This window comes from Athene cunicularia, assembly GCF_003259725.1.
Source record: "Athene cunicularia isolate RWA chromosome 9 unlocalized genomic scaffold, athCun1 chr9_part1, whole genome shotgun sequence".
Classification (NCBI taxonomy): Eukaryota; Metazoa; Chordata; class Aves; order Strigiformes; family Strigidae; genus Athene; species Athene cunicularia.
In genome coordinates this window covers 4,924,861-4,939,801 of record NW_020799110.1, presented here as the reverse complement: position 1 = coordinate 4,939,801, position 14,941 = coordinate 4,924,861, and the positions used below count along the sequence as shown (strand labels likewise).

General features: G+C 38.3%; 1 protein-coding gene across 4 annotated transcripts in view; it reads right to left on the bottom strand.

Moving 5' to 3' along the window:
* Positions 1 to 14,941, bottom strand: part of LOC113483537 (multiple epidermal growth factor-like domains protein 6) — a 204,160-nt gene that overhangs the window by 183,276 nt on the left and 5,943 nt on the right. For all 4 annotated transcript variants that reach the window (XR_003399040.1, XM_026855154.1, XM_026855155.1 and 1 more), the window contains exons 2-4: positions 6,588 to 6,722; positions 5,847 to 5,956; positions 4,287 to 4,391 (exon numbers count right to left, since the gene is read on the bottom strand). Coding sequence is in view for 3 of the 4 variants with exons in the window: in XM_026855154.1 (XP_026710955.1) it covers positions 4,287 to 4,391; positions 5,847 to 5,956; positions 6,588 to 6,722 (350 nt within the window). In the remaining variant the exon portion in view is untranslated. The remainder of the gene's footprint in view (positions 1 to 4,286; positions 4,392 to 5,846; positions 5,957 to 6,587; positions 6,723 to 14,941) is intronic.

Sequence of the window (14,941 nt, the reverse complement as noted above, 5' to 3'; positions counted from 1 at the left end):
CATTTTAATCAATGGTTTAAAAAAAACCAACCCCAGAGCTTTGTTTCAAGTAGTTCTGTAGTGTAAACTCTCATTTACCTGGACTAGGAGGTGCTGACATTTTTGTTTACTAGAATCTTTATATAGTTCAATATCTTAATAGTGTGTGACCAGAGTTAAGGAAGAGATTGACAGCTAGTCAATGAACTGATTAATATCTATCTCATAAGCATTTCATTTTAGCTACCCATGCAGTGTGCATTTTGCCTTTATATACACATTCCAATGCTATTATCTTATGCTTAATTACTTAGGTCTCAAAGCACTTTACAAAGGAATGAGCTAACATTTCATATACAAAGAAACTGAGGCCTAGTGGTATAATTTGCTAGAAGTTATTGAACTAATATCCAAGGTCAGTGGCAAGTAAAAAAACCCAACAAAGCTCTTATCTCAAATATCAGGCAAACACTGTATTCAGTAGACCACACTGCCTCTCAAGATGTGGTAAATGCTTCCCAATCACACAATCTTTAGTAATCTACATCAGGCAGTGTAAAAGAATTTAAAATTCCACCTGCATTACAGCAAACATTACAGTGTAAAATTTAAATATACTGACACTTAATCTGTTAAACACTGGAATATTGCATTCAGCTTTCTTCAAATGATTAAGCTGAGATGACAAACATCATGTCATCATAAGATGACTTGCCTGACAAGACTGCCCTGGTCATTCCTCACCTTCTAAACATCTTCTGATAACACCCATCTTCTCAGAAATGCTCAATTGTAGTTACTCTTTCCTAATTATGGTAGCCTCTCCCAAAACACTTGTAATGCTGGGATTTTGTTTCAGTCAATAAATTATAAAGCCTTTTCAGTTCTCACTCCTGCTTTTACTTTAAGTATTAAAACCAGCAGGAGACACTTGGCAAATCGATCGATAACTTGAGGTTTGATGACAAAACATCTAAGAGTCAAAACTAACCCCTCATTTTGCACTGAGCAATTCTGTGTACATGAGGAGTAAATAAAGTTACACTTGTTTGTAGAATTTGGAATGTTTTCACTAGCTGCACATCCAAGTACAAGTCCCAGTGCTGAATTAAACAAGGTAAATGAAATTAATTTTCTTCCATGTCCAGCTCAGGTGGCTAGCAGGCCTTGAACAAGATTACCAGGACAACTAGTGAATAACAATGAAACCAGCACTGCAGTAGATTTTATTCTTGGCGCTGCGTTTTACCGTTACTTTTTTTTTTGTAACAAGTCTTCTCTTTCACTGGACTCAAGAGAAATAGGAATTTCAACTTCCAAGCAAGTTAAAATAGAAAGAAATACAGCTTGCAAGTTTACACTGTAATTGATATAAGTCTATTATTACAAGACAAATTGCAGCAGACAATGAAAGAGACAGCTCAATCTGTTACTGAATCCCTGTAATGGCTATATGAAGAGCTCGACCATTTCACTCATAAATCTTTCTTCTAAGTTTTTATTGCTGCTTGTGTGGGTAAAATAATAAAACTATGCAGTGAAGTACAAGAGATGCAGTAATGCATTTCTAGTCACAATTACGTAAAGTTTGTTACAGGAATCATAACCCTTTCAGCATCTAATCAGAAATAATGTCATGTTAGAGGCTGCTAAAACACCACATGGTATCTTTAAAAAGTCATTAGATGCAATCATGCCCATTGTGAATAATTATCTCTGCTACAGACTGCTATGATGCACTGGGCTGTCATAAGTCATTCTCGACGATCTGTCACAAACTTTCTGCAGAACAGACCAGGACAAAGCACGTAGCAACTTGATTTCCAGAGGCTGACCTACTTACTAACTTACTGGCAAATATAAACTCAAACAGGAAAAGCCATGTTAGAAGATTCTCAAGATGTATGTTCCCATTTATTTTTTTAAGAGTAACTGATTTTAATAATACTTTTGTACTAATTTTTTGTCTGTTGTCTGTGAATCAGTGCCCAGCAGGGAGACCATGAGAGTCACTGCACAACTGAAACTTTAGAATTAGCTGTCATCACTGAATGACAGAAACAGAAGATAAGCAAAGAGGCTGGAGAGGGGGAGATATAAAATGGGATACATGCAACAATTCTGTTCAAATGAGTGCAAGTACAGTTATGAAAAGAGCAATATTCCCACATCAGCCAGGAAAAACAGAAGCTATAGCCGCTAGTTCCACAGTACATTTTCTCTAGTTTTGCTTGCAACAAACATGATACAAATCTCACAAGCATCTGACTGGAGACGCCTGCAATGGTTAAGAAGCCTTACACTCTAAATTACCTTGCTTTTGTTAGGCAGGTGAATTGTCCATAGCGTTCTTTCTGAAAAGAGGTTTTTCCCTTCAGAATTTAATTTATAAACTCACTCCTGCCAGGCTGCGATAGCAGCTACTGTATAAACCTGAAAATGATGACTACTGAAATTCCATTCAAACCTTAGGAATCAATAGAAAGCAGACAAACCACCAAGATAAAAGTTCCACCCAACTGCAAAGAGCAAGAGCTGCTGGATACCTCACATTGTTTTTACAGTGTCTGCAGTCACCAACCTGTGAAATAGAGACTGCACAATCCCATTTCAGTTTGAAAACCTGACCTGTGCTATCCACATGTGGCACCCACGTAATCTGCCTGTTGGAAATGCCTTAGTGTCATAGGTATTTCCAAGCAACAGAAGGAGACTGAAAAAACTAGTGAAGACAGTTTAGAATTTTCTGAGACTTATACTGCATTTGGTAAAAGCTTATTATATGGGTTCCTTAGAGATCCTGATCCTGCTTACCTTGAAGCAGCAGCTCTGTAAGTCAATAACAAAGTAACCTGCATTGGTGTCACCCTGGTTCTTATCAAGTTACATATAGAAACTTGTTTCTATAGGCAGTGAAGAAATGACAATTACAGCATCTCCCTTGGAGTCTGCTTAACTGAACTAATATGTCTGAAGGCAGATGTTGGCACACCATAGTCTGATGTCAGCAGAATCTTCGTTGTAGAGCTCCACATTTTATTTAAATGCTTGCTTATAAATGAAAAATGTTATCTATGACCAAGCATCAATGAAAACCACCCTATTGCAACGTCTGCTGACTTGCATTTCCCACTTACCATGCCTGCTGCAGCTCCAGATGCTTTATTACCTTCACTGAGGGAGGCTGCTAGCCATACAGACAAGTTGCTTTGGCGCAGTGAGCCCACACAAGACCCAGTCTATCACATAAGCCTTGGTGAAGCCCAGAGATCAAGATATGACAGCAGTTATGAAGCAAGCATGATACAAGCCATATATTGAGTAGAGCTTAGCTTTTCAGCTCTTAAAGGGATTGTTGTAAACACTAGTTACGTTCCTTCTCATTAAACTTCATGACAGACAAACCAGGTAAGGATGTGAGCATATTAGAATTTAAAAGTAAAAACATGAAATATTCAAAAATCTGTCTTTCTTTGAACAAAACACAATGTGCTTCAGTTGAAAAGGAAATTATCATTTGCCGGATACAAAGGAAATCCTTTGTCCCAATCACAGCCTACTCTGACTTCCCCCCCACCTCCTTAAGAAGCCAAATGGATGCAGTTCTATAGTTTGAGAGCTTTACACAGTATATGATGGTCTTATTTCACATAAATTACAAGACAGCCCATTGTGGGTTTATCAGATTGTGAACCAGCATATGAGAGAAAAAGTTTCCCATTGAGAACTAGTGATAGTCTAAGTCACATAGAATTTAATCTATAATATGCCAGAATACAGTTACTTAAATGAAAGATAGGTACATAAATTGTTTAAAGAATACAGGACATATTTGGTAGTGATCTGTAAAACCAGCCTTCCTACTCTCAGATGCACCAAAAGAAATCCCATTTGGTTCGTTTGCTACATTTTTTACCTATTGCCCAACCTGGTTTGACTCTGAATTTTCTCTCACAAGGGTAAAAGCAATGCTGAAAAATTCAACAAGAGCGCCATGAGAACATGCAAGCTGAGAAACAATAGAAGGATCTTCCACTGGACACCACTACTGATATTCTGTGGTGTTATCCATTACATAAACTGATCCAATAGCAACTAAGTTAAATTTTCATCTTGCTTTGTTAAAATTCAATACTAAAAAAGGCAAATTCTGGAAAATAAGAGAATGACCAAATAACCAGTTAGAGCACAAAGGCAACTTTAATTTTAAATCAATTTTAATAAAATATTCATGTTTTAACAAATATTGTTAAACATGCATTTTACCTAAACACCAGATGCATTCGAGAATTTATGTTTTGACTCACCATACTGGCAGCGAGGACCCTGAAATCCTGCAGGACACTGGCACATCTGGGATCCTGCTTCAGGACATTTCCCTCCATTGAAGCAAGTGCCAGCAGAGCACAGCACTAGTACACACAAACAGAATGTAACAAGGGGTTTTATTGGTTCTGTGCCAAGGATCCTCCAGAACTGCCTCTTCCTGCGATATTCCTGCTGTAACAGGAACTTCCAAATAGAAAAAAAACCAGCTTTTTATTTAAGTGGAAAGGCTAGACTGCAACAGAACTTATTATCATGGGTATAACTACCATGTTGATATGAAGTTTAACTTTTATAAAGAATGCAGTTTAGCCTGATGTGCTTCAGAGGCAAAAGACAGTTTTAGGACTCAAAGCACTGCCTGAATCCAGAAAGATGACTTGAACTGCTAGAGAATAATGCAGCAATGGTTAAGAAACACTGGTGTACTAAAAGATGTTACATATGTCCAAGGGAATTACAATACTTCCCCTCCTCCAATGGAGAACATTATTTATTTACAATAAATTAAATTCTACATACTTGAGCCAAACTTGCAGAGTATCAAATATAAAAGAATAATTCAACCATTTTGGTGCCTTAAAGAATTCAAAGCAGGTCTGCACTGCTCTTTCAGAAAGAAAATAATTTTATATTGTCACTGGTGTTCAAATACATTAAATTCCTTTACACCAGAGATTAAAATGCAGATTGTAAACACATCTTTGACTTCTTACAACTAAACAGGTGCACACTAGATAGATAGTTTCAGGCCGAAACTAACAGGAATACCTCTCAGGCTTGTTTTTGTTTTTTAAATACAAAGAGACAATCATAAAAGCAAGCTCTCTGAATGCAGCCCTCGAGTTGGTATGAAGATTAAGAAAAATACATAGGAACAGCTGTTAACTTTCATACAGAAAATACAATTACTGACAAAACAGTAAGAAAAATAAACACTGAGTAGATTGCTGTCTTCTACTTGTTAACAGTGACTAAAATGCTTCCTTATAATTTAAATTAAATTTAAATTCTTTATAATTTAAATTAAATTCCATCTTTTAGGAAAACATCCAATCATGATTAGAAATTACTGATAGGAACAGCTTCTCATCGGATGGAGAACCATAGGGTAGAAACACAATTGCTTCAATGGCAACAGCAGCAGAGAAAAAGCCAAAAACAGTCAGACTTTGAAATGAGCGCTACGTCCAAGAAACAAGTGCCTTACAGCAGATTTCTTTGCATAATTTGGGTAACAGCAATAAATTTGGTTGGCCTGTCAAAGCCAGGCTGGCACAAATATGCTGCAACAACTATAATGAGAAATTCAGTTGCCACTGTTTAGATTAAAATTAGATACTTGGTACTTTCACATATGACAGCTTTTGTATTTTTAAAAAGTTTCTTTCCCCATCAATAGATTACCTCTTTATAACTGGAAATCCCAGTTATAAACAGGAAGAAACAAAATCCAACTTTCTAGAAACAAGCATCATTAAGAAATTAAGGCCTAGGCATGTCATCTCACTTGGTTTGTCACAGTTTTGCCATCAACTTACAGTGCAAACAGCCAGGTTCATTGTCATGTTGGACCCATCCCGGGCAGCACTTATAGACAGTCTGATGCTCCATTCTGTACACCTGCTTGTAAACTGTGTAGTACCCAGACCTTTGTAGAGAATAAGTTTAAGAGAACAATCACAACTTCCATTTCACTTATTCACATCTCATTGGTAAAACCAGTCATATTTACTATACACTTTTTCAGCCCCTATCAGTAATTCCTGTTAAAAATGAAGCAAATATAGCAAAACACATCCTGATAACATCCAATAGCTCTAATATAATATGTCCACATATTTTCTGATGAATCTGTATTCAGACTAGTCAGAGGTGAGTAATTTTGTTTTGCAATCAATTTTGGTTTCAGCTGCTGGGGGAGTCAGATCTCCCATCAGTTATAAGCATATGACAGAAATAGAAAGAAGTTCAATTTTTCAAAGTAGATGACTTGACAGCTGGATTTCACCTGAAAAAGGATGAGACAGGAGCATTTTCTGATAATATAAAATTGTGATCTAAACCCCGCCAAGAAGTTCATGACCCACCCAAAGCACAGAAGAAAGGTGGATTTCCCACTCCCTAATAACAGGCTTAAAGCCTCAACAGAACACTAACTATATCCATAACTAATTCACACACATTTCAGATCAGTTTACAATTTCTCACACACACAATAAGTTATAAAGAATTTGCACCAAGTTCAATAACAGAATCCATTTATAACGATAATGTATTACCTTCTCTCATAGCCCATACACCACCTCCTCCTTGTGCAACCTTGTTTCCACATCTTGACCATACGACTGAAGGCTTGAACACATGGCTGTTGGTGCCCTACCAGTGCCAGCTCAAACACTGGACAGACATTTGGCCTTGAAGGAAAGAAAAAGATATACTTTATTATTTCTAGCACAAAATTTAGAAGTCTAGAGAAATACAAAGAAATTGATGCTATGTATAATAGTTAATAAGTTTGAAACAGATTTTTATATTGCTATTTTAAAATACTGTAGTTCTATGACTTTTCTCAGATTGAACTGATCAAACAGCTCTCTTGCAAAAATACAGTCTCCATAAACACCTGACAAATTTTGATCCAACCATTTCAGAACAGCAAATGGTCCACAGACATTAACGGACCCACAAATTATTTACTGTACTGGTCGCACAAGTCACTAGCATGAACACATTCTTGATGGCAGCTTTTTTACATGAATGGCCCAGCTGGCAAAACACAATTCTATGTTGTTCCCAGAAAATGAGCACTAAAGTGTTGGAGCAGGATTTGACTGACGACTCAGCAGATGCTCTTTGCTGTCCCTCGATAACACCAGCCTACGGTAACCCCTTCAGACAAGGCACTGCCTGACAGAGCCTCCCAAGCTGAGGAGCAGATGACTGAGGTGAGGGAGCCCAAGAGGTTTTGCCTACACTGAGACTGCTGGAAGCCCCCCCGCTGGGTCCTCTACATGCAACAGCCCCCATTTCAGTTGACATGCCAGGGTGGGAATCAAAGACTTAACTACAGGCACTGACCTCCAGTGCTCAAAGCTACTGAACAGCAGCCTCAATATAGACACAATGAAAACACAGCGCCTTGCCTCAAAACAGTACACAAACGTACAACGAAATTCAGGCTCCACACAAGCCCAGTGGAAGCTTTACTGTTGATTCAAGGGCAGATAAAATTTATCTAAACTACTGCTGTGTAAGATGTATATTCTGTAAGAGCCTCCCTTTGCTATCAGTCCCCTCAGGGAAGCACATGAAATCTGTAAGAGGAAGTATCCTTGTTCTCTGCTGATTATTCCTAAAATAACAAGACCAAAATAAAATCATTTCTTTGTAGGATGATATGTAATCTTCATCCTGCTACCTAGCACTAGTTACAAAAATAACAGTATTTCAGGAGGTATGGAGGGTCAAAAGAAAGGGCACATGTTGATGGTTTTTCAGAGATTCTGCCAACCTTATTCCAATTCCTTTGCCCTGGTGTAAATTACAAAGTGCTGCATGCCAGAAAATAACTGCATAAAACATGCAGGTCTAACTAAAGCCACAGAACATGGGATGGTTTTTTTTTGGTGTCTTTTAAGGCAGGAGCCTACTGTATCAAAAATGAAATTCAGTGATTTGTCTGAGCAGTTTACAGATTGTTAACATAATCATTAAATCGTCAATTCCCCAAGACAGGCTGCTCTAATTGGTGAGACTTTGTAAATTTTAAGCCTCAATGACTAAAACACAGGGGGGGAACCAGGCACCTCGTATACCCACACTGCTAAGTGGCAAACAACATTCAGCAGTTGTGTCACACTGGCTAACAGACAAGTCCTTGCCCAAATTTCACTTTGAGACTCCTCTTCAGGCTAGAGAATAATAACAAAGAGTAACATGCTGACACACTCATTTCCTCTGTCAATCGACAGAGGTATGAATGTGAACTTGTGCTAGAAAACAAAAGGGAGTTTTGCATTAATAAGATAGAGGACTGTTATAGCCCAACAGCTGCCTGGCGGTTAAAGTTACCATCAGTTACACTGGATATTGTTAATATCTCATTCAAGATTTATGGTGCTTTTGCATCTCAGAGGCCCAAAGTACTTTACTGTTTGAGCACCACGCAAGGTAGCCTTTCTCATAAAAAAGTACATCTTTCATCCGTGGGTCTTCAGGTAGTTTACAAACATCATTAAATTAAGCCTGTGCAGAACAGAAAAATACCAAAGCATGATAATTTTTACCAGTGGGCTAAATACTGGGAAGAAACCCTTCCTGCCTAGATCATAGCCACTCCACAATATTCCCAGTATTGTGCAGAAGACTCTCCATCTTCCAGAATGGGAAATCCAGCCAAGTCTCCCACAGGCACTGCAGCAATCCAGCTGAAGGGAACACTTGGGATTATCCACCTCAGGGTAAAGAGGACCTTTGTCCAAAAAGGACACTCCAGTAGAGAAACAGATCAGATTTTTAAAAGAGACCAATCACTCCCCACATAGCCTACACAAAGGAAGTTACTAAAGAAAGTACACAACTATCTGCTGTGGTTGTCTTATCTCACCATGGAAAAAAAGTAAAGAGAAAATCTGTACTAGAAAACTTCATCTTGACACAAATTAGTTTCCTGAACTAGAATACCTGTCTATCCCAGCCTTTGGAGGAACTGCTCATCTCCATCATCCTAAGCCACACTTTCAATGGACATCCCTCCCATGTTGCTCCATGTTCTTCCTCCTCCATCACAGAGTCCATTTTCTATATTGCTCCTATTTTCCATTCCTTGAGTCCATCCTAGTTGCAGCTGCCAACACCATAAGACAGAAGACAGTAGCAGCGTAGTTTCAGATTACCTCAAATTCTTCCAAAAATCACCTTTCCTCCACATCCATGTCATCTCCATTACCTAGCAATCCTTCCCACATGTCCCAACTACCCCTTCCCTCTCACATTACCTCACCATTTCATATATTTTGCTTAAATTCAGAGCAATTGTTCCCAAGCCATTCTAAGCACAAAGTCTGCTGTTTGTTTCACATCCAAAGGAGGTCTTTGTATGCCCAAAATCTTGCCTGCTTTTTTTCCATTACGTCAGTTGGTCTAATAAAACCCTCGCCTTACTTAGCAACCATGCCTCACTTAGCTGGCTTTTTAAAATGACTCTCCCTCTAGTGAATAGAACATCATGTACTGATAATTCATGCATATCTCCTTTTATTAGAATTGCCTAAAACTTTCCAGATAAAAGTACATTCATATGCATCACTCTTCCATAAATAAAAGAGAGAAACTGACAATTGTTGTAATGACATACTGAGCCCATCCTATAAATTCTTACTCATGTGATATTGCCATGCTTCCAGGAATAGCTGTATTGACTTCTATGATATAGTTAATAGGAACAAATGGCACTCACAGAACAAAACAAGCCAGCAGCATAAAGTCATATGTTTATTAAGATTTATTCAAAGTAAGCCATTCCTCCTAGATGCCCTTGGGATAATTTAAAGGCAGATATCAAAACCTCTGCTACACTATAATTAAATTGCAGCAATTGCATAACATGTAATCCTCTGCTGGCAAAGCTGGGAAATAAAACATGCCCTCTCCAACAATTAGCCATCTTCACAACTCCCCCACACATAGTCACAGCACACCAGTTTTTAAGCCATCTGATTCATTGCTCTCGGATACATTACCTGTAAACTTAAGAAGAGTTTCTTGAACAAGACTACAGCTATTGAAAATGCAATTTTGCGTTATGGCAGTCTATTAACTAGAGGCCATCTAAGACTAACCTGAAGCCTCAAGTGGATGTAACTGTGTATTTAGAGGAGGAGAGCTCCATTTTTACTCCCATGCACTTCACATTCAGGAAATATTTCTTAATGGGAGTTTAAGTGTTAAAACAAGCAAAACACACAAATGCATATTATGTTCTATGATTTGATTGATACACCACTCCCTTAAAACCTTTTTATACTGATGCTCTCTGTTAGCCAAGACTAACACAAAGGCTATTATTACCTTGTCAGTCTGATTGGGGCAAGCCAGAAAGCTCTCTTTTAATATTTGCATTAGGAGACTGCCCTTTAAACAAAGACACCCTACATACTTCCAGCTCAAGACTTAAGATTCTAATGAACAGATAATTAGACCAACATGAAGTGAGAGCTGCCTTGGCTAATCATATGGCTGTGATGTCTGTGAACCACTGCACAACAGGAAAAGTTCAGAGAAAATTAAAAGCATCTCCAGGCGGGATATAATTCATCCCTGTGTTTAGAATTTCAATGTAGTATATATCTTCATATGAAAATACACTCAAAAAAATCACCCATGGAGGTCTATACAAAGATAGCGTACATGGCTCAAGAAGTCCATGAGCCCCCAGTTACTGAGGCAGTTATCCAGGCAAAGTCTCGCTGCATGCTCACTGCTTTTCTTCTTCTCACTAGCCTTTTGCTGCCTGCTCTAGGAAGCAGCCTACGAGCTCAATGGACTCACCCAGCATCTCACAGCATTTGGACACACAGAGAGCATCCATGAAGACCTCAGTGAGTCACTTGCAGTTGTGGTCATTCGTCCTGAACTGCAATTCTGCATCTTCCACCTCAAGCTGTCATCACCACCAGTATCACCTCAACCGAGCTCCCCTGAGAGGGGATTGCAGCCTTTCCACAACTCATGGCAGAGACTAGATGATAGAAAGAGAATGTCTGCAATCTCCCAAGTCAGGTTCTCTGCAGTTTTATTCTTACCCATGATTCTGCAAGTCTGAGGAGGATATCAGTGTAGCAAGCTCTTTTACACACACTCACCCTAGCATAAATAGTTCTGCATAGCAGTAGATGGGCTCGTGTGATGAAATGCACATGGTTTTCACATAACAAAGGAAAAAGACAGTTACAGGTACAGGCCATCTGCTCACAGGAGCAGAGAGGCAGCTTTCTACACACACTCTTGGCACATGTGGTCCAAAAGGGGCAACAGGGGTGAGGAGATGGGAAGACAACTAAACACACGAGAGCTAGAAAGGGAACAGCTCCACCATTTTAAAAGCTACATCATATATCTCTGACAGGGATATTTTCTTACTCTGCCTAGCATGATCCTAACACCTGGCTTTTTGAATGACAATTAAAGTAAATCTCTCATTCTATCAATCCACTTCTTTCCAGCTCAAATCAAGAAGATAAAGGTAGGTAGATTTAATGGTAGCGAGAGAGCAAACACACATCAAGATATCCCTAAAGGTTTCTTTCAACAGCACAAACTTTAAATCAAAACATTAATGAATAGAAAGCAAAGAATGATTTGGCTGTCTGATTTTAGGTCTTTCCACAGAGACTAAGTGAATGACACCACCCTCTACACTATGCCAGAAGGCAGTTAACTTCCTAAAAATGAGATGTTGTAGCCTGCATTGCCTCAGCTGAAGAATCTGCAGCCTGAACACTATTGATCTTCCCATGAAACAGTCAATAGATAAAATCTGTCATAAGAAGCAACTTGACAGAATTCTGTATTTTCAAAACACTAATTGGTCAGTGCTCCCTCCCTTTATGCCGTTATTAAAGTTTGAATTTTTAGTACCAGGTGTAGTTTGAAAAGATCAAACAAGAACTTTCCTTAAGGAAACCAAGATTATAGTCAGGGCTAAATTCTCCACTGCTGTGATGACAACTAGGGATTCTGCTCTAGAGATACATTGATGTTGATCAGAACATATCTGTACATTGCTACAGCTGCTTTGGATAGAAACTTCTCAGGCTAGAAAACTGTCTGAATCTCTTCTCACCTCCAACCATGCAAGCAAAACATCCCCAGCTTCTTACAACAGAGACCTCTAGAAAGGCAGGTTGGCAGCATGCAGAAACATGCTGCACTGTAGAGGAGAAAAGGTCAGCAACATGATGTTGTATGCAAACAGAATGTTGATTAAAAGTTTGCTATAAATATCATCTCAAGTGGAAAAGACAGAAAAGCAGATTTCATCTGAACACAAAAAAGAGTCAAATTAGGAAACAGGCCACAGAAACAAAAGGTCTAAAGAACAAGTTACATACATTTATTTATATAGAAACAAAGATATAGATATTGTCTCTAGATATATATTGTTTAACAGCAACAATAATTCACAAAGGCTGGAGTGACAGAAAATTATTTTCTTCCTTTTAAAACTGTCAAGCTCCCCTTTCTACCCTTAATCTATTTTAAGGCTCATTTCCCCACATTTCCCAGATAAAATTAATCAGCACTACCAGAGACAATTAGGACATCCTGCTCCCTTGACCACTAATCAATCCCTGCTCTCTACTGATCCTGTATCAATATTTGTGATGTTTATATGCCCTCTGGGATATGGATTGTAAACACCAAGCTCATTTAGATTAAGTCTCATTATTACTACTTTTCTCTGGAACTGTGGACGAAGGTCCACCACAGAAGACTCTCCTAAGCCCACAGGTTACTAATGCACTGCTGTGTCTTATTCACATCCTCTCCTTGATTAGATGGAGCAGCTAAATAACATGAGAGTTCTTTCAGCCTTTGTGCACTGCATCTAGATTAAGAGCAAATCAATACAAGATGATTAATTACACACTCAGCTATTATAACAACAATAAGATTTTTAGTTCCTACTGCTATCAAAGTGCAGCGTCTGTTGTTTAGCTTCTATTTAACTACCCTCCTCCCTGCCCCAAGACAGAAAAATCTATTTTGGTTAGCAAGAGAAGCAGAAGATAAACATGTACATCCAGATCATTTAACTATGATTTGCCAAGTCACCTTTTTTTGCATTTGAAATTAAGGAGTGAGGGGTTTTTTTAAAAAAAAACTTTTTTTTAAAAAAAAAAAGTACCATCACACAGCCTCAGCCCCCAGCAACATCCACTTTATGCTTTCTTCTGCTGTCTGACCTCTGAAGGCACCAAGTGGCATCTGCAGGATTGGGTAAAGCATCAGGTAAAGAACATACCCAAAGGATAGCAATAGTAATATCACCACTTTAGCATACAACCCTGATAACCTCCAAATGCCTGTTTTCATTCATGTTTAGGGAAGCGTGCCCATTACTTGTACCTGCTGTTCCCAAAACAATTGATTATCCCAGAACATGGCTGCTTTGGCATGAGTCTTATTGTAACAAAGAAAATCCACTCCCAAAATAATAGCGCAATAATTGCAGAGACTACCTGATATTAGCATCTTCCTAAATCCATGATGTTCTTTGTTGTTAGATGCCTTCTGTGTACCTCCATTGATTTCTACGCTGCGGTTATTTTTAAACAAGTGACTTAAAGAATAGTGTCAGTATCGCTGCCAGCAACCAGGCCTGACAAACCTCACACAGCACCAACAAACCCTTCTAGCACACAGGATGCTTTACAGACAGTCTCAGGACCTTTGTCCTAAGGATCCAACCCTAACGTAGTTCAAAAACCATATGTGATCTCCCATATAAGGAAGCTAAGAAATAGCTTGAACATATTCATTGTTAAGACAAAGCAAATAATTGTCCAGAATTCAGACAAAAGACAGATAAAAGAAATGTGAAATACAGGCAAAAGCATCAAGTAGCAACAGTCATCTCTTGATGAAATTTCACATTAACTATCATTCTGTTAATCATTCTGCTGCAGAAGAGTGTATAATAAGAGTCACCCCAGTCAATCTGCCAGGTACATGTGCCTTGAGCTTATTTTGGCAAGAAGGCACAAGAGGACCCGATGCTAAAATAGTAAAATAAAAATCACTGAAAAATGTCACACCACTTGTGTCATAAGGAGAAAAAGCTCATTTTGGTCTACAGCAAGTCCCACATTGCTTGACAGTGAAAATAGTTATAAGGTAATAAAATCCTCAGTTTCAGTTTGGCAACCAGTATCTAAGAATTGTTCACCACTTTTCTGGTGGATGTCAGATTTTAACAGTTTAGAGCCAAATCCTCTTTTCTTGAGAGCTTACTTTTGAAGTAACATGTAATATATGCAAGAGAAGTCCCTACATGCCATGTTTTAAGTGTTAAAACATTTCAAGTCTTTTAATCCCCTATAAATCCTTAGCTTGAGACCACTGATGCAAATGCCCATTTGTTTTCTTGGTTGGTAGGTTTGGGGGTTGGGTTGGTTTTTTTTAAATATTACAAAACTTTGCTAGAGCTAAATATTTTATGAATTCTAGCCACAAAAAAAACATGGCAACTAACAAGCATGAATTAGTGGACTAGTGTTCAACAGTAATAAACAGGGGAAAAAAAACTCACCAAATATTTGTATCTTTCAGATCATAACTTTATATTGTAGTTCTAAATAACCCACAGATTCCTGGTGTTAACTTTACAGACAAAAAAAAAAATGAACAGACCTTGCCTCATGAAGAATACAAGTGTAAGAAGTTCATGAAACTGTATTTTTTACCACTGATGATGCATCTGTCAGGCAGGGAGAGCATTAGGAATTACAAATAGAGGAGTAACCACCAAAGAGTATTGTAAGAGTTGAGGTGTATGAAAACTCATTTCCTATACAGAAATTCTCACCTGAAAAGACTATGCCCAAAATATGAAAGTATTCCATAATGGGGG